This window comes from Sparus aurata, chromosome 5 (genome assembly GCF_900880675.1).
Source record: "Sparus aurata chromosome 5, fSpaAur1.1, whole genome shotgun sequence".
Taxonomy (NCBI): domain Eukaryota; kingdom Metazoa; phylum Chordata; class Actinopteri; order Spariformes; family Sparidae; genus Sparus; species Sparus aurata.
The window spans coordinates 10,125,694-10,148,806 of NC_044191.1; the positions used below are offsets into that span (position 1 = coordinate 10,125,694).

The 23,113-nt window shown below is 42.1% G+C and overlaps 2 protein-coding genes across 12 annotated transcripts in view; both read left to right on the forward strand.

The window, feature by feature from the left end:
• sorbs3 (sorbin and SH3 domain containing 3) overlaps positions 1–4,428 on the forward strand; it is a 31,010-nt gene extending 26,582 nt beyond the window's left edge. For 6 of the 8 annotated variants that reach the window (XM_030417976.1, XM_030417975.1, XM_030417974.1 and 3 more), the window contains 4 exons: positions 337–882; positions 985–1,088; positions 1,188–1,294; positions 3,120–4,428. In XM_030417976.1, coding sequence (XP_030273836.1) covers positions 337–882; positions 985–1,088; positions 1,188–1,294; positions 3,120–3,181 — 819 coding nt within the window. In that variant the 3' untranslated portion in view covers positions 3,182–4,428. The remainder of the gene's footprint in view (positions 1–336; positions 883–984; positions 1,089–1,187; positions 1,295–3,119) is intronic. The other 2 variants (XM_030417979.1, XM_030417982.1) reach the window with 2 other exon arrangements.
• Positions 4,429–6,124: 1,696 nt separating this feature from the next.
• pdlim2 (PDZ and LIM domain 2 (mystique)) overlaps positions 6,125–23,113 on the forward strand; it is a 45,372-nt gene continuing 28,383 nt past the window's right edge. Inside the window, exons 1-3 of one of the 4 annotated variants that reach the window (XM_030418084.1) lie at positions 6,125–6,558; positions 18,001–18,129; positions 19,993–20,144. In XM_030418084.1, the coding sequence (XP_030273944.1) occupies positions 18,037–18,129; positions 19,993–20,144 (245 nt within the window). In that variant the 5' untranslated portion in view covers positions 6,125–6,558; positions 18,001–18,036. Of the gene's footprint in view, positions 6,559–8,499; positions 8,609–9,740; positions 9,965–18,000; positions 18,130–19,992; positions 20,145–23,113 lie in introns of those variants that run through there. The other 3 variants (XM_030418081.1, XM_030418082.1, XM_030418083.1) reach the window with 3 other exon arrangements.

The following is a 23,113-nucleotide window of genomic DNA, read 5'->3' on the forward strand; positions in this document are numbered from 1 at the left end:
TATCTTAGCATCAAGACTGGCAACTGGGGAAACAGCTAGCCTGCCTCTGTAGCAAAATCCACTGAGCAGACAATGTAAAGCGCTATTTGAAATGTCTAATGTTGTTGCTAAATCTGCGCAAAAACTGAACTGGAAATTTTACGCGTTGAGAGCCTAATTTTTCTCGTCTGTATGCTAAATTAAGCTAACCATCTACTGGTAATCGCCTCATACTATACGCAAAATATGCAAAAAGTGAGAGCTCTACTTCGAAACAAATGTCAGTATTTAAATGTCAGTGGATGTAACATTTATCTCTGTGTAACATCAAACTTTCCAATATGTTTCGTTCCTTAGGGTGAGGTGATCGATATAACCCGGCGTGTTGACGATAAGTGGTTAGAGGGGAGGATCTCAGGGACCAGCCGGAGCGGCATCTTCCCGGCCAGTTATGTCCAGGTCAACAAGATGCCCCGCACCAAATACTCCACGGATGACTACTCACCTGGCCCCATGTCTCCTGTCTCTCCTGGACCTCAGAGTCCAGGACGTCCGCTCCACTCACCCTGCCCGCGATCACCGTTATCCCCCTACACCCCCACTTCCCTCAGCCCCAAACCTGAGCACTCCCCCCTGAAGCCGTCCTCACCCGTGCCTTACGGCAGCCCAGCTTCACAGTCACGCTCCCCCACGCAGACACCCAAAGAGACGACCAATCGGTGGCCCCAGAGCACCCCCAAAACGCTTTCACCCACCATCCAGAACAGCCACTGGGCTGGGACAAACTCGGCTAACCAGAGCTCCGTTGTTAGAGCTGTTTCACCTTCCACTCAGTCGTCAGCGTTCCCACACAGAGCAGGAGCTACCACAGCGAACACTCCCAGATACACTGACCCCTCACAGGTCTGCTCTCACTGCATGTCCTCCCCGCTGGTGTTGCTTTTTAGAGTTGTTTATCAGTTCTCAGTTCATCATGTCTGACGCAAGGTTTTCTATTTCTTCCAGGGTGCAATACCAAACCAGGCTGCTCCACCTAATCCACACGTTAACTCCCTGCCACACACGCAAATGAAAAACAACCCTGGCTCTACTGTGGCGCAACACCAACCGTAAATATCCACATTTGTTGTTCACGTTGTTGCAGCACAGACCAAGTGTTGCAGCCCTGGTAAATTTGTGGCTCAGACCATTTGTTTTTTCTATATCAGATTCAAAGCTGTTTACAACTACAAACCACAGAACTCAGATGAGTTGGAGCTGAGAGAAGGAGACATCGTACAAGTGATGGAGAAATGTGACGACGGCTGGTTTGTAGGTAAGAAAGGGAGAGATCTTTCTTTAAGAAAAATCTACGCTGTATGTTATCGCTGAAAATACAAATGCTTTTTCAAAAACAAGTTTAATTTTTTTGGTTTTATTTGTTATTACAAAGAAATCTGCACTTGAAACAAGATATTTGCTCATTAAGATATCTTGAGATAAGATGTGACGTCTAAAGCTTGGAGTACTTTCCTTTTACTCAACTGCGTTTGTTTTACAAGTTTAGATACCAGTTACTTTGCCGTTTTAGTTTAATGATACAAAATATAATAAAGAAATATATCATGATATATGTTATATTACAGATTAAGATACATCTTTATTGATCCCCCGATGGAAACGTTTACAAGGTGCCCAGCTACTATATAAAAAACTGTAAAGTAGGTAAACCACCTTCAACAGCGTCAGCATTAAAGTGATAATTATAATGCAATAATATGATGGGGTCTTTCTGCATAATATGTACTTTGAGTATATTTTAATGCTAATAATGTTGTGCTTTTACTGAAGTGTCTAAGAGCATTTCTACACTTAGGTATTGCTGCTTTTACTTCAGTACAGGTTCCAAGTACTTCTTCCACATCTCATCAGTATGTGCTGCGTAAGAAGCCTACTGAAGCACGACATCATGTAGAGATAATTGACAAATTAAAGGACAGAACATCAATCTTCCAAAAGATGTTCCCTCATTTGCTGTTTTATTGATAGGTGAATGGTACCGAATAACACGTCGCTCTAAAACCTTAAATAGGTTCATCTTTGCATTAACACTAAGTGACTTTGAGGGCCACTATTCACAAATTTTTCATACTTCAAACTATTTGGTGATTTCTTGTGTCCTGCATGTATCTACATTTGTTTCGTTTGTGATCTTATTCAGGTTATTCCTCTAAATTGTCACCCTCTCGTAGATTGCACACCAGTGGGGTGTCATAGGGGCATTAAAGACGTTTTTTTAAATCAAAAATTATACTGATAGGCCGCGTCATCTGGGAATCAGCAAAGATAAAACTCTCTTCTTGAAGTAAAGGAGTGGGTTTTTCTACAGTCAGTGCAAAGTATTCTTACCTGTTCTCAGCAATGACAGAAGCCAGGGGCCAGTCAATCAACAAACATTAATAGTTTTTATGAGATAAAATGCACAAACATTTTACATTTTGATACAAATTAACTAACGTATTACCAATTAAATCTGATGAGATCTTTATTAGATATTTCACTGATATTTTCACTACTTGCTGCTGCTGCATTTTAGTTGTAAACCTTCTGGTTACTTTTGAAAGAAACGCTGAAAATAGCCAGCACCTCCTCCGCCATGCACTCACTCAGATTTTAGAATGATGCATAAACATGAACCATAAACATAACCTTTTCCTTCAACAGACAGAATAAATGGCATATTTAAGCTCTGTTAGTGTGACATACACATGTATGTGGTCAGATTGATCAGCCAAGGAACGTTTATTTATTAATTTAAACAGCAACAACAAAAGTAACAATAAAAAAAAGAATCAATGTATTTTGGTTATGAATAAGAAAGTGCACTGTATAGCAGACCAGATTTGACCAGTGGGCTGTAAATTGAGTTCCACTGGTTTACAGTGTTGATAAAAAACACAAAGTTTTTAACAGAGTTTCATTAAGATTGTAAACACGATCAGTGACCAGTATCAGAACATCGTGCAGTGTCATCGCCCCCTCTAGTGGACATCACGAAACATTGCACATGTCTTTTCTCAGTGAACTGCACATTCAGTTTCAGTCTCATCCATGTATTAGTTTCTGTTGTGTGACCACGCCGTGTACTCTGTTCTCTCTAGGTACGTCCGAACGGACTCGAGCTTTCGGGACTTTTCCTGGGAATTACGTGGCACCGGTTTGACCTCCCCACATCCTGCTTGCCCCACGTCCACCTGGACTCCACCAATCACTCCTTCCAGCAGATCCTGCTCTGACACTCCAGAGTTTCTTTTCCCATTTACCCTGCACACTCCTACATCTGGTTGAGTCAGACCTGCATGTTTCCCAGAACAGAGGTGAAGGCAGGGACACTGTGTGGTTTCTCACCTCACCTCCCTGCATGAGTGCATGTGTGTGTTCCACTGAGACATGCGGAGTGTTTTCACACACGCCACTTGAGAGGAAAGAATGAATGCTGATGATACTGTTTCAGATGCGGAGAATGGGCTGTTTTGTTCCACAGCTATTTGCAGCTGCAGGAAATTTGCATTCCTTCCCTCTGAGCAGCTGAACGGTTCCTTCTGAGGCCCTGATACAGTATGATGCTGCATTCAGCTTTTTGTGACCACGGTGCCATCACAAACCACTGCGGGGAGCTTTTTAATAAGGGTGGCACATTTTTTCTGGCATTAACGTTTCCTTCGCATGTCTTCCTCAGATTATCTTACAGATCTCTGAAAGCACCACGGGCAAGTTTGAGGAAACAACACGAACATCTGTAGATACGTGCTTAAAGTAAACATGACAGGTTTACAGCACTTTGACTACGCTATGCAGAAGAGCGAATATGATTATTGCATGTAAGTTGATCTTTAGAGAATATTTGGCTTTTTCAAATTGAATTTTTTTTAAATAACATTTGTCCCTCTTAAGCCATGGAGTATGATGCCAAAGTTGATAGGTAACGTGATCATGTTTTGTTCTGTGCTGTAAACGTTAAATTTACATTAATTCCTCCACAGCAAATAGTGGAACGATCCTTTAATGCTTAGGAAGTATTGCTATATGTGCCAAATCTAACCTTTTTATAACACTTCTCTGTTAAATAATGTCTTCTCTGCTTATGGGATTAACCCTCGCACTTTGTCAGTATTCCCAGAACCACTTGCTGTATGTTTAATGCAACCTTTGACAAATGTGGCGTTTCTAAGCCGAAATTAGAAATCCCCATCATGAAGTCATTTTGCAGTTTTGTTTGATATATGATATATTCCTGATTGTCACTGTAAAAAAGAATCATATTAGAAGCCACAGATGATTGTACAGACTGTAACCTTTTATCAAATTGAAAGTATAATATATATTTGCTTATAAGAAACAATGTATCTCATGTGTATGGTACGCAATTTTTAAAAAAAGCTATTAAACATTACAGAGTGATGCTGAGTAGCCGTGTGTTCATGTGCTTTTTTTTTTTTAAACTTCTTTTGAGACACTGGTATATTACTTTAACAAAGTATGGGGTTGAGCAGCAGCGTGGTTTCAGCGTGCAGGTATTTATACTGAATCCTTCAAATGCACATCAGAGTGGCAACCAAAATAAACTAAAATACAGTAAATGTAACAAATTCCGACAGTACTTCTTATGAAATAAGACAGCTACGTATTGAAAAAAAACAATACATGAACATGGTCTGATATACAGACAACAAACAATTACTGTTTGGATCAACAATGATATTTGATGAGTTGTGTGTGGTTTGGGTGTGTGTGTCTGGATGTTTGCATATTTGTATGGGAGGCAGTGATCTGTATCTGTGCAGTGATCTAGATCAGGTAGATTGGTGGCTGTGTGAGTAAGGAGTTTGACATGTGAGCGGCGGAAAGAGGGAAGAAAGGAAAAGAAAAAATGTGTTTTTTTTAAAAAAAAAGAAAATGTTGTTCCTTTCCATTTAAATATATGTGTGAGGCTGAATATTACAAAAACAGTTGAATCCAGTGCAACACCAACATTATCTCTGACCTCAATGCCAAAATGTATAACTGAATTAAGACCTCTGTGACAGCATCAAAAATAAGGACCATTATAGGCATTATAAAACCAGACTTTATGGCAGAACAGTTGTTTTCAATTGCACTAGGCTATCAATGTGTATGATAACATATGTACGTTTCTGTGCTTTAGAGATATCCCATTTCACAATAAACATTGTTTGTCATCATGTTGTAGAACATACATACAAACAACACACATTTGACGTCATATTTATCTCAAGTAGGACAAACTGTCCCCAGTGAACTGGCCTTCTGTCCGAAATTTGTCCCTGAAAGTAATCTGCACACATACAGTACATACACAAACACACACACACACACACACACACACACACACACACACACACACACACACACAGATACTCCTATTCCACAAAAAATACAGATGTAGCAGAAAAAGGTGCATAAACTAGGCTATAATTTTATGTTATAGTGCAATGGAAAATTAAGAGAAATTTTAATGAGAGGTTGGCAGTCTTCATTAAGTTCACCGGTGTAGCCATAAGATTTTGTAAATGTCTAATTGTACATTTTAAATCGGATTAGGTAATTTTGAAACTCATTTCCAAGATTAGAAGAATTTGAGATTATAGTGAGAATAAGAAACAATAGAACATGAAACAACTTCGTTATAGTTACAAATCTATAAATAATCAAAGGGCAAATGAGATGAAAGAGAATATTTATTGAAAAATAAACATTAGTTTTTGATTTGCTCCACCAATATTTATTATAATAATATTGATGCACTATTCATAGATAACTTATCAAACCGAAATATAATTTAAAAAATGAGGGATAAATGACAAAAGAAGAGCGAAATTAATATCTAAAACAAGAAAAACAAATATTCAAACCAATAACACAAGCAGGCGACTCACGTGCTCAAATTATTTGGCAGGAGCGCGTGCTGCTGTACTGCGCGCAGCCAGCAGGTGGCGCGCGGACACAAAACACATTCGCTGTGTTTTTTCGGATGAATGGATCAATTATCACCGCACTTCTCTCCTCTTCTCTCCTCTCCTCTCCTCTTTGTCCTTTCCTTTCCTTTCTTTTCCTTTCCTTTCCTTTCCTTTCCTTTCCTTCCTCCTCTCCTCTCCTCTCGTCTCCCCCCTTCTCCTCTCTCCTCTCCTCTCCTCTCCTCCACTCTCCTCCCTCCTTCTCCTCCCTGACGGGACACGCCCCGGGTTTCTGCCTGAGTCAAAGCTTTTATTTTGGTAACAGCACATGGCACCGCGAGCTCGTCCCAGTGATTTCACTGCGCGCGCAGCCACAGGTGGTGTTGAGCCGTGCCTCCTGTGAAAGGACGCCAGTCGTACAGAGACGGGACTAGCAGCGCCTCATCTCATCACCAGTGCCCCCACGCTGACGCAGGGAACTCAGAGAGAAGTGTTTTGGAGACAGCTGTTGTTGGGGGCTGAGGTGAAGCGGGAGCTGCTGGGTGCGTGTTCAGGGACGAGTCGGGGAGCGCGCAGAGATCCAGCAGGTGGAGACTGCACCTTCAATCACTCTGCACTCACCTCGGTAAGCAAACAAGCCCGACTTAAAGCGTCTTAACTGAGGAAACTAGATTTAATTCCATGAATCCAAACTTCGGAGGGGTTAAAGGGTGGTTTGTAAGCACGCTTTTGTTTGCAACTCGTGCGTCAGGTCGCGATTTACAACAGGATTACTGATAATTAATAAACCTGATGGACTGGTATCTGTTAACTAAAAGAAGAAAGTGTGGGAACCTCAGGGAATGCAGCGAGCCTCTGCTAAATTATGATTGATGCCGCAGCCAAAGCGTTCAGGAGCCACAGAGGAAGAACTGCTTTGGCCAGTGATGCATGTTAAAGAAGTGGAAATTGCAAGTCAGTCTAAACGGATAGAAAAAAAAAAAAAAAAAAAAGCCACACAGAGCACACTGGGTGTCGGTTGGCAGCTCCCACCCTGGAGAGCAGGGAGGCTGAGCACATGAAGCAGTCAGTGTGATTTGTGGAGGGGCTGGGCCAGGTGCAACCTCAGGACACCTGAAGTCAGTGTTTATCTCACATTAGCTGAATTGGTGAAGCTGTTATCTGCTCTCCTCCTCTTTAAGTGGCCTGTTGAGGTTTCCAGGTCTACTGTGGTTCAAGTTCAAGCCAGCCCTGCCCAGACATGGCTGTTCGTCCTGCTCACCTCAAGAAGATCCGACTTGTGCGGGCAGCAGGCGGGAAAATACTTAAAGAAAAAGTTCTCCCCGAAAATGAAAACGCAATCACGTTCCACTCGGCCACATGTGGATGAAAAGTCAGGTAACGCTTCTTTGCCCGCAAAACATTTCTGGAGCTTCACAGCAGAACAGCATGGCAGCATTCTCCTGATCAAGTGAAGTAGATGGAGACTTGTTTTAGAAAGTAAAAAAAAGGGGGCAAAATGTATATTAATTGGCTTCATACAGCTTGTACAGTAAAATCCAAGTTGTGAAAGCCCCAAGATCCCAAATCAACTCGATATAGATGTTATTTACTTTCCCCCTTAAATCGTCACTGTAGCTGCTAAGCTAAAAGTGTTAGCATGCACCCCGTCAGAAACGGGCAAAAGAGCTTGACTGTGCCTCGAGGGTGTAGATGGTGTCTCCTCAAATCAATTTGGGACTCTGGGCTCTCAGAGACTTAAGTCACGCTGCATTCACTTGCTCCTCGGATGGTCCCATTTCCTGAGTTGGGGAAGTTGTTCTTCCGTCTTTGGTGCGTCACATCGGAATGAGAGAGCAACATGGACGCCAGAAAGACGTTGTTTAACATTTGATCGCCTGTCGCGCCGACAGCTGTTTCCAGCATTTGAGCGACGAGGAAGATTAAAGGAAACGGCACAATGACTTTGGTAAAAGTTTCTTACCATCTGCCCAATGTTTACTTCTGTCCGCCATGTTTCAGCGCCATATGGTGTCAGCTCAGTAACTCCGATAATTCTGACAGCAAATCAACGCGCTGTTACGTGGTTTGTTACGTAGGAGAAGCTGTATGGACCTATTTAATTTACTTTTTTTTCTTTTTTACATTTTAAAACAAGTCTCCATCTACTTCAGTTGTTTAGGAGAATGCTTCAACACTGTTTTGCTGCGAAGCTCCAGGAATGTTTTTGCGGACTACAAAACCTCACCTGACTTTCCATCCGCATGAAGCTGGGTAGATTAATGACCCCACTTTTAATTTTTGGTCGAGCTGTTCCTTTAAGGTGTTGGTCGGCGTCCCTGTGTAATCCAGACCAGTCCCTGTGAAACCTCATATTCCTGAGCCCCCGCCGCCTGCTGTTTGTGTACCTTCCCCATTGTGCCGGAGCCTTTCATGTGTGTACTCTACCTTTCCCTCCTCTCACTTTATATTGTGTTTGTTTCCTGATGGCGTTGTTTTTTTTAGTTTGGTTTTTTTTTAGCGAGAGAGGGAGAGAGGGAGGGAGGGAGGAAGAGAGAACTCTGTGCTGTTCCTCAGATAGGATGAGGCTGAAGCCATCAAGGAACCAAAAACAGACCACTGTAATTTTGGATAGAGCGAAGCAGCAGCTTTTCAAGAAAACAGGGAAAAGGCCAACTCGTTACCTTCTAATTCAGGGAAGGAATTTTTTTTGTTTGTGTTACAATTGCGTTGAGGTTTAAACTGACGCAGAAGAACATTTTTGTCTAGTTTTGCTACCGTGTTGTCTTTTTTTTTTTTGTGTATACAGCTCAGGGCAACTTTTGTCTGTGATGAACGTGTGCACGGTCATGCAGGAAGTCTCACAGAGGCAAGCGGGGTATTTTTTTTTTTGGCTGTGGTTTTCAGATTTAACTGATACAGAGGAGGCATGGCTCTGACTGTTCTTTCTCTCACATTGCATCAGATTAAGTAGAAAAAGCAGTTTCACAGAAAACGTAGTTTCTCGCCAGGCGTCAGACGATGGGCTGAGGTGCACCGTTGCAGGAGCGTGCGTGTGAAGAACAAAGCTGGCGGTTGCTTGGTGTTTCTTTCGAGAGGAGCGCCTAATGGTGCATGCAGAGGATGTGGTGAAGTGAACTGATTGCTGAGCAGCAGAGTGTGGAGTCTGTGAACTGCAGTAACATGATCTCCAGAACATGATGATGATGAAGATGATGATGCAGAGGGCGATAAGTTGAGCCAGTAGCCGATGTCCTTGTCTTGTTACCTCACGGTGGACACATTCCAGTCCAGTGCTGCAGCAAACTGTTAAAGGGATGATGGGTAATCTTAGAAATTGATGTTTTTTTAATTGCGGTTAATGAGATTGTGTAACTTTTTCTTTAAAGGATTATTCCACACACAATTTTAAATTCTGTCATTATCTGCTCACCCACGTGGGCAGATAATTGAAGTTCCGTAGTCCACAAAACATTAATGGATTGCAGCGTTCTCCTAAATGACTAATATATATTGGGATGTGTTTTTTAAAAACTTGTGCTTTCAAGATTACGTCATAAAGAGCGCGCACCCTTGAAAGGGAGTCACCCACAAACATTTCAGGTATGGCCTCTTCTGTAATTATTTCGATGACAAATGCGTGATTGGCGTTAATATACAACCACAGAAACTCATCAACCAACACCCTTTTTTTGCCCTCATGTGTTATTGTTTGATATTTTCTCATCTCCCTAGTGATTGCAGCTATATCTGACCCAGTGGGTGGGATTTGGAGATTACCCAGAATGTTATTCCACTCTGCTCAGTCCGGGGAGAGGCTTGCTGTCGCATTCTTCTCCTTTTTATTCAGTGGGTGTGTGTGTCCAGGTAGGTGCCGACCTGTCAGGGTACTGCGTGACGCACAGGGTAGAGTCAACATCTGACTGCATCGCTGACAAGAGCTGTGGAAAGTTCACACTGGTGAATGGCCACCAGCGAGAGCCGGGACGAGAGTGATTCATCCCAGGAATATTCCCGGGCAGCCGCTGTGGTTCATCTGAGAGAGAGAAAGAGTGAGTGAGTGCGTGTGTGTGTGTGTGTGTGTGCGCCTTTGCGTCAAAGCTCAGCAAAATCTTTCAGTTTGAATGCATTGCGTCTGCTATGTTCATCAGCCATTCTTTCAGCATTAGCTTGTCGGGGAGCCAGTGCTTGTTCATTTCAATTCAGTGGATTTTGGCCCGGAGTTGAAGAAGAAGAAAAACAGTCAGAACTGACTCAGGGAAGAGGTGAAGGGTAGATGTAGGTGGCCAGGTTCAGCTGCCAGACATTTTATTAGACAGAGGTTTAGTCGGATATCTGTTTAGTTAATCTCTGTTTTCATTAATACTTGATTTCCACGACGGGACATATGATTACATCTTGTTTTTCCTGACGTTTCATTCCTCGGAATAAATGAGGTGTTAATTCTTAGGGTTAGCTTTGTTAAACACCGTGATGGTTGTGGTTTCCTGCGATGCGCGTATTTATTGGTTTCCCATCCCACTCTGCGTGTTTAGCAGGGCACGCATTCTTTCCATTGGATGCATTATTTCAGTTTTCACTACAAACACTAAGCAGAGGTGTGGGAATTTCTCAATTTTAAGATGCATTGCAATACAGAGTTGGAACATTCTGCATCGATTCAGAGAGAGAGCATAACGGAGAGTCTGCAGCTTATGTTGATTTTCCTCAGCTGGACAATAAAGTTACGCCACAATGTCACTCCCATGCTTTGAACTGTGGGTATACATGATAACGGACGTTAATGTTACTTATGTAGGAGGCATGTCGGAAGGAGTCGCAGGTCATCTGCGAGTGAGCGGGCATCTTGGGGCACATTTCATTTCACATGTTTAGGGATCGAAAAGATACAGCCTTTAGTTTGTAGACTGCTGTAGTCTGATTATTGGAAGGACTTTTTGAATAAAAGGGGAATATGAATGATGAAGAAGTAGCCATGTGCAGTAATATAGATCACTGAGGATGCCATACACTGATCTTCATCAAGAATCCTTTTGCATTTGAGTAGTTGACCGCTGAATCGCAATTGAATCTTGAGGCCAATGAAGATTCAAACCTCTTATACTAAGGTATGCTATACAGGATTTCCTGTATAAAACAATGTAGACTCATGCAAATACTAAGCTGGCACTCAATGGAGTAGATACCTCTTCAAACTGTCATTGATACCAGCCACCTAAATACTTTGTTTATCTTCAAGATCCATGCCTTATTCCCAGAGTAATTCATGCAAGTGTCGAAAAACACCCTTTCTCACGATGGTAAAGAAAGTGAGAGCAAATTCCCATAGCAACAACACCAACACAACCAACACCAACACAACGGACATGGGCATAGTAACAGGAAGTAAAGTTGCTGAGGGGGCTGCAGCATCGATTTAACAAAGCATTATAAAACCTTCAACATGTATCATGTATACCATTTGCTGAATTTACAAGACAGCCCTGATAATTAAGAATTTGTTGTCGACAGCATTTCAGAAGTTTAATAAAGTTTCTCTAAACTTTACAACTCACAAGATGTGGTGATTTTTGTAATGGAGTCTGGACTCACTCCCAGCGGACCTGGACATGGGTGAAAACACAACCCCCTTGGCGGAGGTCAGAATCTCTCTCAGTTGGCACTTTACGACCCACTAGAGCAGACCCTGCCTTTCCCTTTGTTGTGATATTTAGTATTTTGCTGTGTTCGGTCTGGTCCCCAGCTCCTCAGATACCACTGCTTTGAATTATTGAGACTCAACTCTTAATCATCTTGTTTACAAACAGCAACTTGACAAATCCTGCACAGTGTGCCTTTTAAATAATAATATAACTGTAAACACGACCTCGGTTACCAAAGCAGTATTGTGGTGACACGCTGTTCAGAGTTAATGACTCATCAGGCTTGAGTCATCATAATTTCTGCCACACTCCAGTAAATTACACACACAGTTTCAGACTTGTTTTAGCACGTTTCACCTTCACCCCAAATTACCCATAACTTTGTCACGGTAAACACACTAAATTGAAGATCGCACATCAGTTGGGTGTAATTGTGTCATGCCTAAATGAAGGACTGCTCCTGACCACCGGGGGCTTTTACTGAGACCTGTGGCACTTTTTCTCATATCTAGTTAAACTCTGATCATATACTGCAAACCCAAAGTGACATATTTATATTCATGCTTGACAGAAACATTCTGCTACACATTAAGAAACTCATACTAAGAATTGTTTTGATTAATCTTTATTCAGTGGGTCAAAAAGAAGCGTTTTAGCTGTACATACAATTTGAGAAAGTAAAAGAAAACATAGTTCTCTGGTTTTGACACAATGGTCTCATCCAATTTGATCCTTTAGTTTTCTGCATGACTACAAGTGATGTGTTATTGAAAACCTTTCGCAGATGAAACCCTTCAGGCTCTCTGCATGTTCGAGCAGTGAGTCTCGAATCCAGCATTTGAAGACGTCCTCTCTTCCTTCATTCCTCCAACATCTCTCTTGCCTGTAGGGACAATCTCTCATAGACGTGACAAGTGCCAAAAGGCCCTTTTTAATATATTGAGAATGCAAATGACGGCTAAATATTCCTCTAGTGAGTGAATCACGACCATATGGAAACTGATATGCTGTCTCGGCTCCTGTGGTGTTTGCCTTTTTGAACAGCTGATCAATCCTGCCATTAGATATGTCATTTGCGATTTTAGATATCATGGTATGTCAAGGTGTTGTTATTTCCTGTTTTTTTTTTTTTTTTTTTTCGATTAATGCATTACAGTAAAATAATGAAAAATGTTAAACTTACCTGACTGTTCTACTCACTTAGTCATTATATCATCATCATGAGGTATTTGGTCAAGTATATTGTAATATTAGATTTTGTCTGTCAGTCCTAGCAGTAATGAAGTGCTTTTGAGGAGATTTTCAAAATATCAAGATATTAAAGCTTTCAATTTTGTTATATTACTTGTAGGCCATATGGACTTAACCTCACCAGTAACCCCCACCTATAAAATGTGGTTGAGGAAATCTTCTGGCTGCAACTTATGATTATTCTCATTAACGATTAATCAGTTGAATATGTTCTTAATTATTCATTTGGTCCATAAAATGACAAAACATTTTGAAAAACTCGGGTGATTTTTACGTGTCTTGCCTGATCAGAACCTAAAGATATCTGGATTACCTTCACATAGATAAAGAAAAGCTCTTCACAGTTCAGCAGCAGGAGTTAACAGCTGTGTGGCATTTTTGCTTGAAATATCACATCAGATTTGAATACTGACTCCGGTAGTCCGTCTAATGTGACGCCTTCTTGGACTGCAGGTAAGTCATTGTGTGCACAATTCAAACACATTGGCTCAGTCGGATGTGAGAGTATTTCACTCCACCTATTGCTACAGCTCTCCTCGTGCCGACCTCCCGCTTTGTAGCTGATGCTGAACCGCGAGCCATAGGGATGACTTCATGACTAGAATTCTTCTCATTGTGTCGGCCGCGTTGAATTATAATGCCGAACTGGCGCGGCAGCAAAAGCAGCGAGATGTCACCAGAACAGAATTCACCTTTTATGTGTATTGGCAGCTTCCCAGCAGCACTTTTGTGTGATAGTGGGGTTGCATCAAACAGTGTTCAGCACTTTGCTTTATGTGAGCAGCAGCGCAGTCTTAAAACCTCATCAGTGGCCAATTAAGCACCACGAGTGTGCCAATTATCCCCTCCACCGCGACGTGTTGTTTTTCTTCCCGCACTGTTTGTCCGCTCTGCTGCATTCCTTCACCGTCCTTTCACTTGGACATTATCCACCACTCGCGTTTTTATGATGCAGGCAGTGAACGTTTACGCAGGGAATTAGCAGGGTGCTCGGCTGATAATGAGAGCTCTATAGGAGACGTTGCAGAAGCTCATGGTACTAATTGACACCCCCAAAGGCTGGGAAACATTGGGGCGGCTGCTCCCTGTCATTATCACAACTGCACTTATTTCTGGAGGCCACAGCAATTAAGAGACTCTAATGATGGTGAGCCCAGTAACCCTGCTAATTGGCCCAGACTGTTAATAACTAACTGGGTCCTGCACTGCGTGTCCCAAGCACTTGTGGAATGTGCGGCCGATGAAATGGGCCAGCGCTTGGAGGGATTTAGGGGAGCAGCGTGGCTGATGTCCTAGATCCACTTCATTGTAACATCCAGAGCCTCTCCTTACTTGCTCCTCATACTTTTATCTGCATTATGCAATGTTTGTAATCATTGACAGGCTTTTATCACTTTATTTATGCTTATTGAGTTGGATAATAATTTCCATTCCACCGTTGGCCACAGCACGTATTTCTGTCTTCACTGTCTGATATGAGCTGCTTTGGAGTATGAGAGTAAACTTTGTTTTGAGATCATCAGATGAGAACCCATGATTGACAATGACAGTGTATACAGAGGTGCGAAAAACATGTTCAAGCTGCGATTACTGGACAACAACTGACAGTCTTACCAGTCTTATCCGCTAAATGGTTTTATACTGAGAAAAAAATCCAAATTAAAGTACATTTTGATTTAAAGGTCTGGAAATGCACTTCAACATGACACCGTGTGGCTTTAGCAAGGATCAGGCACAGTAGGATGATGCAAGACCAGTCTCTGTTTGTGTTGTGAGTTAAGCAACAGATGATGTACAATTGTTCGGGTGGAGACATTTAATTTTTGGAGAGCAGCAGTGTGTACTTAGATGGCTTATGTCATTGTCTATGGGTGCAGCTGTGTATTACCTGTTACACTGACGTCTACGGTAACAATACATGCACATTTTCTCAGTGAGGAGTTACAGTTGCAGATACAGTGTGCGTGTTTGTGTTTGTGCGTCAGTGTGCGTGTGAATTGTGCAGGCCTTGATGTTTTCATGATCCTGTAAGTGCTCCTCCCCATTATCACTTTGCCCCACAGAGCTTTGTGTCTCCACCTTGCATTCATTGCATTTATACAGCAGACCAGCTTCATTTAGCTGCCCAGTTCTACAGAGAGAGCTAAACTAAGATAATGCAAATAAGAACTGGAAGATGCGCGCTACCAGCAGGGGCTTTTAAATCGGTGTAAACAATCAACAGTTTAAATTGTGGGTTAGTCGCAGCCCTAGTAAAGTGACGGTTGAATCACTGGGAGTTTATTCTGTGTGGTTTTGGCCCACTGATGATATGGTCAAAAAGTGATATTGTGCGATTTTTTTTGACAGACTTCGAGATCACCATATAATTTCTGATTGTTATGGATGATTTGATTTTACATCACAATTTCTGTTGTTATTGGAAAAACTAGTAAAATCATGATGAAGTGGCATTTCTCCCAGTCTCTGCCAAACCAAGCGTGTTTTCTTACATCTGGAGAACAAGATTTGTAGGCCAGAGCATCTCTGCAGCTCTACAGAATGTCAATGAAACATTGTTTTGTGACACGATTTACATGTATAAAATAATTGCAGTTCTTGTGATTTGGTAATTGCACTTAGTCATATTGCGATTTTGATCATTTTGCGATTAATTGTGCAGCCCTGCCCAGGGAACATTTTAGAAGATGGTGTCAGTGTTAACAGTGAGTTTAGTTTATCTTGGTCTGGAAGAATGGAGTTAGAAACGCTTCTTCCAAAACAGTCAAGGTTTCTCGGCTGTATTTGATAAGCTTTCACTTGTTGCCAACATCAGTGTTGTGTTTCGCAACCCATCTCTTTACCCTGCTGTACCTTTCTGATAAGGACATTATCATCCTCGTCATGCTGTTTGTGTCAACAGTTCTACACTGATAACGTACAGAGTTCAGACTGAGTGACCTGTTGGTATGAAGCCAAAACACAACCCCAAAACATGCAGGTCTCTATCATAAAGCAGTCAAGGAACATAAAGCTGGATAGTCAGTAATCACTGCCAGAATAACAGGGATAACCTTGCTGTTGGCGCACAGCTTTTACTCATGTGGATCATCATTTGTACATCTACAGAGATGAGCTCATGCAGAAGGTTCCACATACTGCTGGAGATGACGGCCATGGCACTGGCGGCAGCACACTGTCATTATAATTCTGTATTTTGTGATGTTTTGAAAGCTCAGTCGTCTCCAGTAATTGAGGCGCTACATCTGGGGAATCGGTTATTTGTTGGTCCTGTCATGAAGCTGTGTAGTTTTATGATGAATGAAAAATACTTAACAGAATCCTCAGTCTTAACATACAACATAATAGTTTTTGACCCCTACATATTGTTCAAATATAGAAATTTGTCCCATTTGGAAAAGAAGTGAAGAATTAAAAAGGCCAGTGGATGATATTACAGCATGATTTGTCCTCCTTACTACTGGATAAATGCCATTCCATCCGCCTCCAAGAGAACGGAACAATCAGAACTCCTCACATGGTTTCACTAAACATGGAGTCTCCAATGAATTGATTTTAAACACTGCATTTGCAGTTTTGGATTCGCAAGAATGTACAACAGACTTTGTGGAAAGCAAAATCTGTACATTTTCGTGCAAACCCAAACCAAATATAACTAAATGAGTCAGTGTGTGTGTGTGTATATAGCCTTGTTTATTTATGCCGTCCATTTTTGTAAACGGGTCTTAAAGGGCGTCCATACTAGATGTCACGTATCATACTACACCACTGTGTACTGAAGACATAAACATTAAACACAGTGGTTGCAGTTAACGCAACAGAACGTCCAGCTCCTTGTACATTGTGCTCCCACCACGTTTTCTTTGCATTTATGTCCCTTTTCTCAACAGAGCATTTGGCTTTAATGAAACGCTCTGGTTTTACAGGCACTTTAGCAATGTTGGTCATGTGTCTCTGGTTTCAGATTCTTCCCATTCCTGTTTGATGTGGTTACACAATCCGTGTCAAGGGGACTTAGGCCAGTGGAAGTGAGGTGTTGCTGGAGATGAAAGGCGGCTGATGCAAATGTTCACTGTCTTCATCTGTTGGCCCAATATTAAGCCTGGCCAGCAGTAGGACTGCAGCAAGGATTATTGTCATTATTATCTGCCAGTTACCTTAATGTTAAATACTTTCATGGTTAAGTAAGTAATCAGATATTTGAAAATAGCGAAAAATTCTCCGCCCCATGTTTCCAGAGCCCCGAATTGCTTCTTTTGTCCAACCAACGGTCTGTATTCTTGCTGAGATAGTTGTATACATCTATGATTAACATAGATTATAAATGTCTAAATTACCTTGGCACCGTGAATTGTAGCCGCTTTCTTTTCTTTTTGAAGCTAGCAACTGTGCAGTCCCGACAATGGTGCCATCGTAGCCCTAACAGAAACTTTATGGTCCATCCTGGAACTCGGGTGTCTTTTGGAGGACTTAATACATATTTCCACAATGTTAAATTTTGATATTGAATGTCTTCTGTGAATATTTTAGCACATTTTTGATGATGAAAAAATGTTAGCACAGATGCCAGCTGCCACATTTGATTCTGTCAATCAGAGGATGGTGTGTAGGCCAGCGTGCACTCAGAACCGCTAACTTGGACCCAGAGTGAAAAATTAGCACGTGCCACATTAACCACCACAGCTGGGTGATCACACCATCAGCCTCAATTTTTTTGCTTTTTTTTTTTTTTTTTTTTTTTTCCCCTGCTTGCCAAGACTTTGGAAGACAATTTTCAAAAAGCCCAAAAAAGTATTCATTATAGATCTCGGGGTGATTTAAATAAACTTTAGTGAGATTCAGTTTCCTTATGGTCATGTAACTGTTTGCACATTCATGTAGCATCACTGCAGCATACATACTCTGATAGCCGAGGTTGACCTGGAAAAATTACGTACATAACTTGATTGTGCATTACATGGTTGATTTTACTCAAACAAGATAAAATGGAAAAAACGGTATCATAGGTCCATCTAGACATACTTTACTCAGAAGTAAAGTATGTCTTAAATGTTTAATCAGTAATCAAAATAGTTGGCGACTAATTGACCAATCGTTGAAGCTCTATCCTAGAGCCATTCAGCAATGTGCATGTTTATGTCCCACATAAGTGTTGCTCGCACTCAAATCTCATCTTCAATGTGTCTCTTTTTCAGGATTCTGACAGGAGTGTGAGCTGACCTGATCACTAAATGGCACTGACAGTGAACCTTATCGGCCCGTCACCATGGGGCTTCAGAATATTTGGTGGAAGGGACTTCAAGAAGGCCATAACCATATCAAAGGTACTCGTCAAGAGTTTCCATGCTGAACCTAGTCGCACCGTATCAAACCATATCCTCTGTTTTTGTAAAAGCACAGTCTGTAATGGCATGTCATGCAAAGTCAACTTCCTCCTCACTACGACTCTTTTCTTGTCTTTGTTTGTGTTCGCGGGCTGCTCTGTACCTATTTCCTTCACTGCTGAAGCCGTTGGAATAGAGTGGAAGCAGATTACATTAGAAGGAAGCCACTGATTACAGTTACAGTGGAAGTTGAGGTGGGAGGTGAGGGGTTCCTGATTCCAGAGTTCAGTTTGAGAGTGCGAGTTTATGCTGGCGTGCTGTTGCGCGTGCATTACCACGTGTATCGTCGAATTTGTACTTCAGCACGTGCATGATGTTTTTAGTGACCATATTTTCCACGTCACTGTTTTTTTAAAAAAAAAAAGGGGAAGGTGGAATAGAAGAAGCGGAAACGTTACCACTGTAAGCAGACAGCACACAGTAAACAGCAGGAAACTCAGACTCAGACTAACTCCTGCATGCCAGAGACACCCAGTTCTGCCCACTGCACATCCTCAGCCTGGATTTTTCCAGTGAGACTTCCCCCAGTAGTCCCTCAGACCATAGAGGATAAATTATGGCTAAAGCATGGCAGAGTACCAGTGTTTCACTCAGACTTGGACTTCAAAGGCGTTTATTGTTCGCTCCCTTCACAATTTAAGCTAGAAAAACATGTCTGTCCCATGATAAATGGGCTTTAAGTCTGAATTTTTGACTGCTATCCAATAAACAACACCAACATGTTTGCTTGTCTCAAATATCAAACGGGCTCTCTGAAGCGACAGGGATTCCTGCTGAGGAAGAAACTTCATCACGGAGCTTGTTTTGCAAAGCCCAGTTCGAGAAACGGCCTGTCACCCCCACCCACCAGTAGCTATAGGGCTGGACCGTCTGAAGTGGCTGGCACTTGGCACACACAGACGACATAGATGCCCTCTTTTATTCCTCTTGGCCTGATAGATTCACTCGGGCACCGACCCTGGTAAAGGACCCCCAGCTGCACTTGGTTTATGTGTAACCAGGCGTTTCCTGATCAGAAAAGGCACGCACTATTGTGGGTCACCACAGCAACGCTTAATTGCCTCTCGAGTGGGCCCACAGACGTGGCACCTCTGCCCTCACGCTTGGCTTAACTGACAAACGGCCTGTTGACTGGCATTCTCTGTGCATCCAGATTTCCGTCAGAGATGTAAGAGCGAGACTTTCATCGACTCTGATTGGCTCTTTATTTATTTTGGTCTGCATTCTTTGTTTTATTGCTACCCTCTGTTTACAATTGTGTTGGGAGTACTGTTTGTGGCAAATGTCATACTTCTCTCTGTTTTTTAAGGCCGTGTGTTTGGGTGTGGATGCCTGGGACACAGGACCAAGCTGATATGGAGGCTAAGGCATTATGTTTTGGCCCATTAGTTTGGAATTCCCTCTGATGTGGTGGTACAGCATTGACTTTGACATGCGGTGAGGCTGGTTGCAAAGGTCAGGCCCAGTCAAACCATCAAGTAGTGTCACACTAATGACTTTTCCCCGAGGGTGTCATGAATCTGTCCGCTGTTGACCGGCACTGCCTCATTCCATGTGTGTGAAACGCTGCGGCCTCTGTTGGTATTTATTTGTTATGATTTGTGGTGAGAGCTGCTGGATTAAGAGCGTAGCAAAAGTGTGAAGCAATGGTCAACACGTTTCCTTATTTACATTTGTTGATGCTGAACAGCAAGATACAGATCTGTCTATTCTCACCAGGTGAATAGTATCCATAAAAGTCATGTTCAGAACAGGACCTGCGGCGACTGGGACATCACTCGTGCTCATTCTTCTGCTCAACAGGTCAACGGGGGCAGCAAGGCACATCAGGCAGACCTGCAACCTGGCGACATCATCTTGGAGATCAACGGGGAAAACACTTCAGACATGCTGAACGTGGAGGCCCAGAACAAGATCAAGAACTCCAAGACTCAGCTGCAGCTGGTGGTGGAGAGGTACGCTGCCATGCAGATAATGCAAATACTCTTGCTATCATGACTTGGAGTTTATTGTTGAGCACATGCATACTTTGGTTTTATAAACATAAATGCACACTAGGGGTGTAATGATCAGAGTTGCTGAGGTGAGAACATTCCTCCACCGACTAATAAGCTCATGGTAGCGCTCAAAAATCTGTAGAGCGCTGTTTTTATTTACAGTTGATGCAAACCAAGCATTTCCTGCTGCCGCAGCTTCACATTAAAAGCATTTAACAGGTGACACACTGCGTATTTAAAAGTAGGCTACTCACAGGGAATGCAGTGTGTTCGGTGAGCTTAGAACTTACTGCTGTCGTTCATCAAAAGTGCCTCTACAAAGCAAGACAACCGTCATTTTCAGCGTTTTTTGACAGCGGGTCGGATTAAATTATGTCGGAGGGCAATTGAACAATGAGCAGCTGTTGGATGAAAAGCTGCACACCTCAAACATCACAGTGAGGTAACCAACGTCTTTTCCCTGATGTTCAATGTATGTCCCGGCCCTACAAGGACGGGGAAAAAAACAAAAAACGTTTTTTTCGTTCTCACTCTGTGACGGCCTGCTCCAAACAGCTGCCTGGCTCTGTTGACTGACTGACGCTCTAAATGGTGCATTCAGGGCTGCTCATTTAGGGCTCCCATTTCTACCAACTTTTCAAACACTTTTTATTGCACAAGACTGCCCTTAAAATAAGTGTTTATTTATTTTTGTTTGTTTAGTAACCAAGGTATGAACCAAACTGAGGCTCAAAGTTGGAGGCCTGAACAACACAGTGCCATGCAGCCTTCTTATGGTTCCCCATATGCATATCTTTAATGTCCCTAATTCTCTGTGTTCGTGCCAAGACCACAATTGCCCCAGCTCCCATCTCCCTTTACACTGTTTTCGACTTTATCATGCGAGCGCTGTACAAACAAAACAAGTGATTGTAATCAGGGGAAATGCCAGCATGTATGAGAGCCACACAGTTCCCTTCCCTGGTCCTTCTTAATAAACATTGTTTTGAGATTTGCCAAGACCATGTTGGATGACAGGGAGTTGGCTACTGAAAAGGTTTTCCTCTGAGCCAGGACTGCTCTTGGCTGGCATTTTGATTAAAAGGTCCTCCCTAAATTCTCATTTCTTGTCACTGTTGCCCCTCTTTCTTAATCATTCTCTCTTATTGCACCCAGACACGCACACACACACACACACACTCTCTCACGCTCGTGTATTTTCCCATACTTCCTCCTTGGATGTCTTGCGTCCATGTGAGTGAATTTTTTCCTGCTGACCTCATGTCTCCCTCCGGGCCAGAAACAACAGCATAACCCCTTGCTTGCCCAGAACAATGCCACTGTGTACTTCTGCCATGTCTTTAATCCCATTCTGTTATCTGTCAGCGGTTTTTAGCACCGAGACTTTAATGTACCTCACAGGCTGCTGTCTCAGTGCCACTCGTCAAGCAGCAAATTTGGATTACTTTTAGATTTTCTCTGAAGAGGTTTATAATTGAGTGGCACAAATCTGTAATTTTTAATTTGCTCTTTTCTTTGTTTGAGTTGAGAGCGTCCCCTTTTTTTTTTTTTTTTCAGCAAAACATCTGGTTGGCAGTCTATTCACATCAAACCAGCAGTGATGTGGGTACTGGCTGTCATCACACAGATGGTGCAGAGGCTGGCAGCAGCCATTCTGCACAGAAGAGTTTTCTTTTAGGCGTGTCTGCTGTATACAGACGCAGTGCTTTTGTTGTTGCTGCATCCGAAGTGCTCATCCCAGACTTTGCTAACTGGGTTATTTTTACATGACAAAGCCACCGCACCATCACTGTCTTGTTATTGACCCTTCAAGCTTTTTTAGTCAGGCTTTGTTTACGGCTTCTTGTTTGGGCCTCATTGTTCATTGATGTCTCACGGATGATGTCACGATGATTAAAGCATTTGTCCTTCTGTGATCCTTTGCCTCTCTGCTCCACTGATGGGTATAGCTTTTACCACACAGTTGAACTTAAACGGTAGATTAGGGTTTCTCTCTTTGGCACTGAGACACTGTGGTATTATCTCATTTGATCATGAAAAATTAAAAATGTTGCTACGACAAACAAAAACCTGACTGCGTTTCTTGGACTTTAGCTTGAGCAGTAACGCAGCAGTGCTAGCTATCAAACTTAAACAGGAGAATTACAGAAGGTCATTTTTTTTTTTTTTACTTTGCCCAAAATGCCTAAAGAAAACATTTCAAATAAAAAAAGATAAGAGGACCACAAAGCTGCAAGATATCAAAACTTGGCCTTACATTTCCAGAAACATTCGCAGATTTAACTTTTCTTTCCTCAGAGTGTTGCTGGTGAAGTGTTTTTGGAGTTCATATGTCCATTTATTTAAAGAATTGAACAAAGGTATCACTTCGGCAGCAGTGACCGGACTATTATACAAGCACTAATTAATTTTTTAAACATTCTATAAAGCAGTGGCTTGCCTTGTTCACTTTATGACCAAATCAGTTACGAATTCCAGCTGTTTGATGAGGAAAAAAGTGCCAAAACATACAGTAGTACATTTACATACACCCATGTTACTGCTATATATCTTAAACTTGAATTGGTCTGTAAGTGGGACTTTTTCCAGTCAGCACCTGTAAAATTCTCATCAAGCATTTGGCCTTGTTTCCATCGTTCAACATCAAGTGGTTTAGAAACTGCTGCTCATCCTTAAATTTTGTTTCTGTGACAAAGTTGCTTTCCCAAGTCTCAGGCAACTAAGCTCAATGTATTGATCTTCAGATGCTTTAGTCACTTGGGTCTGCCTGATGGTACTTTGGATACAACTGATCCAGTTTCTGCAGTGTTCAATGCTCTGCCCCCTCAGATACCTTTTAAGTCTAGCCATTAAGAGACTTTTGGACTCCAGTGTACCATTGTACTATAGATGTACTGTACACATCATATTTCCCAACCAAAAGGAAG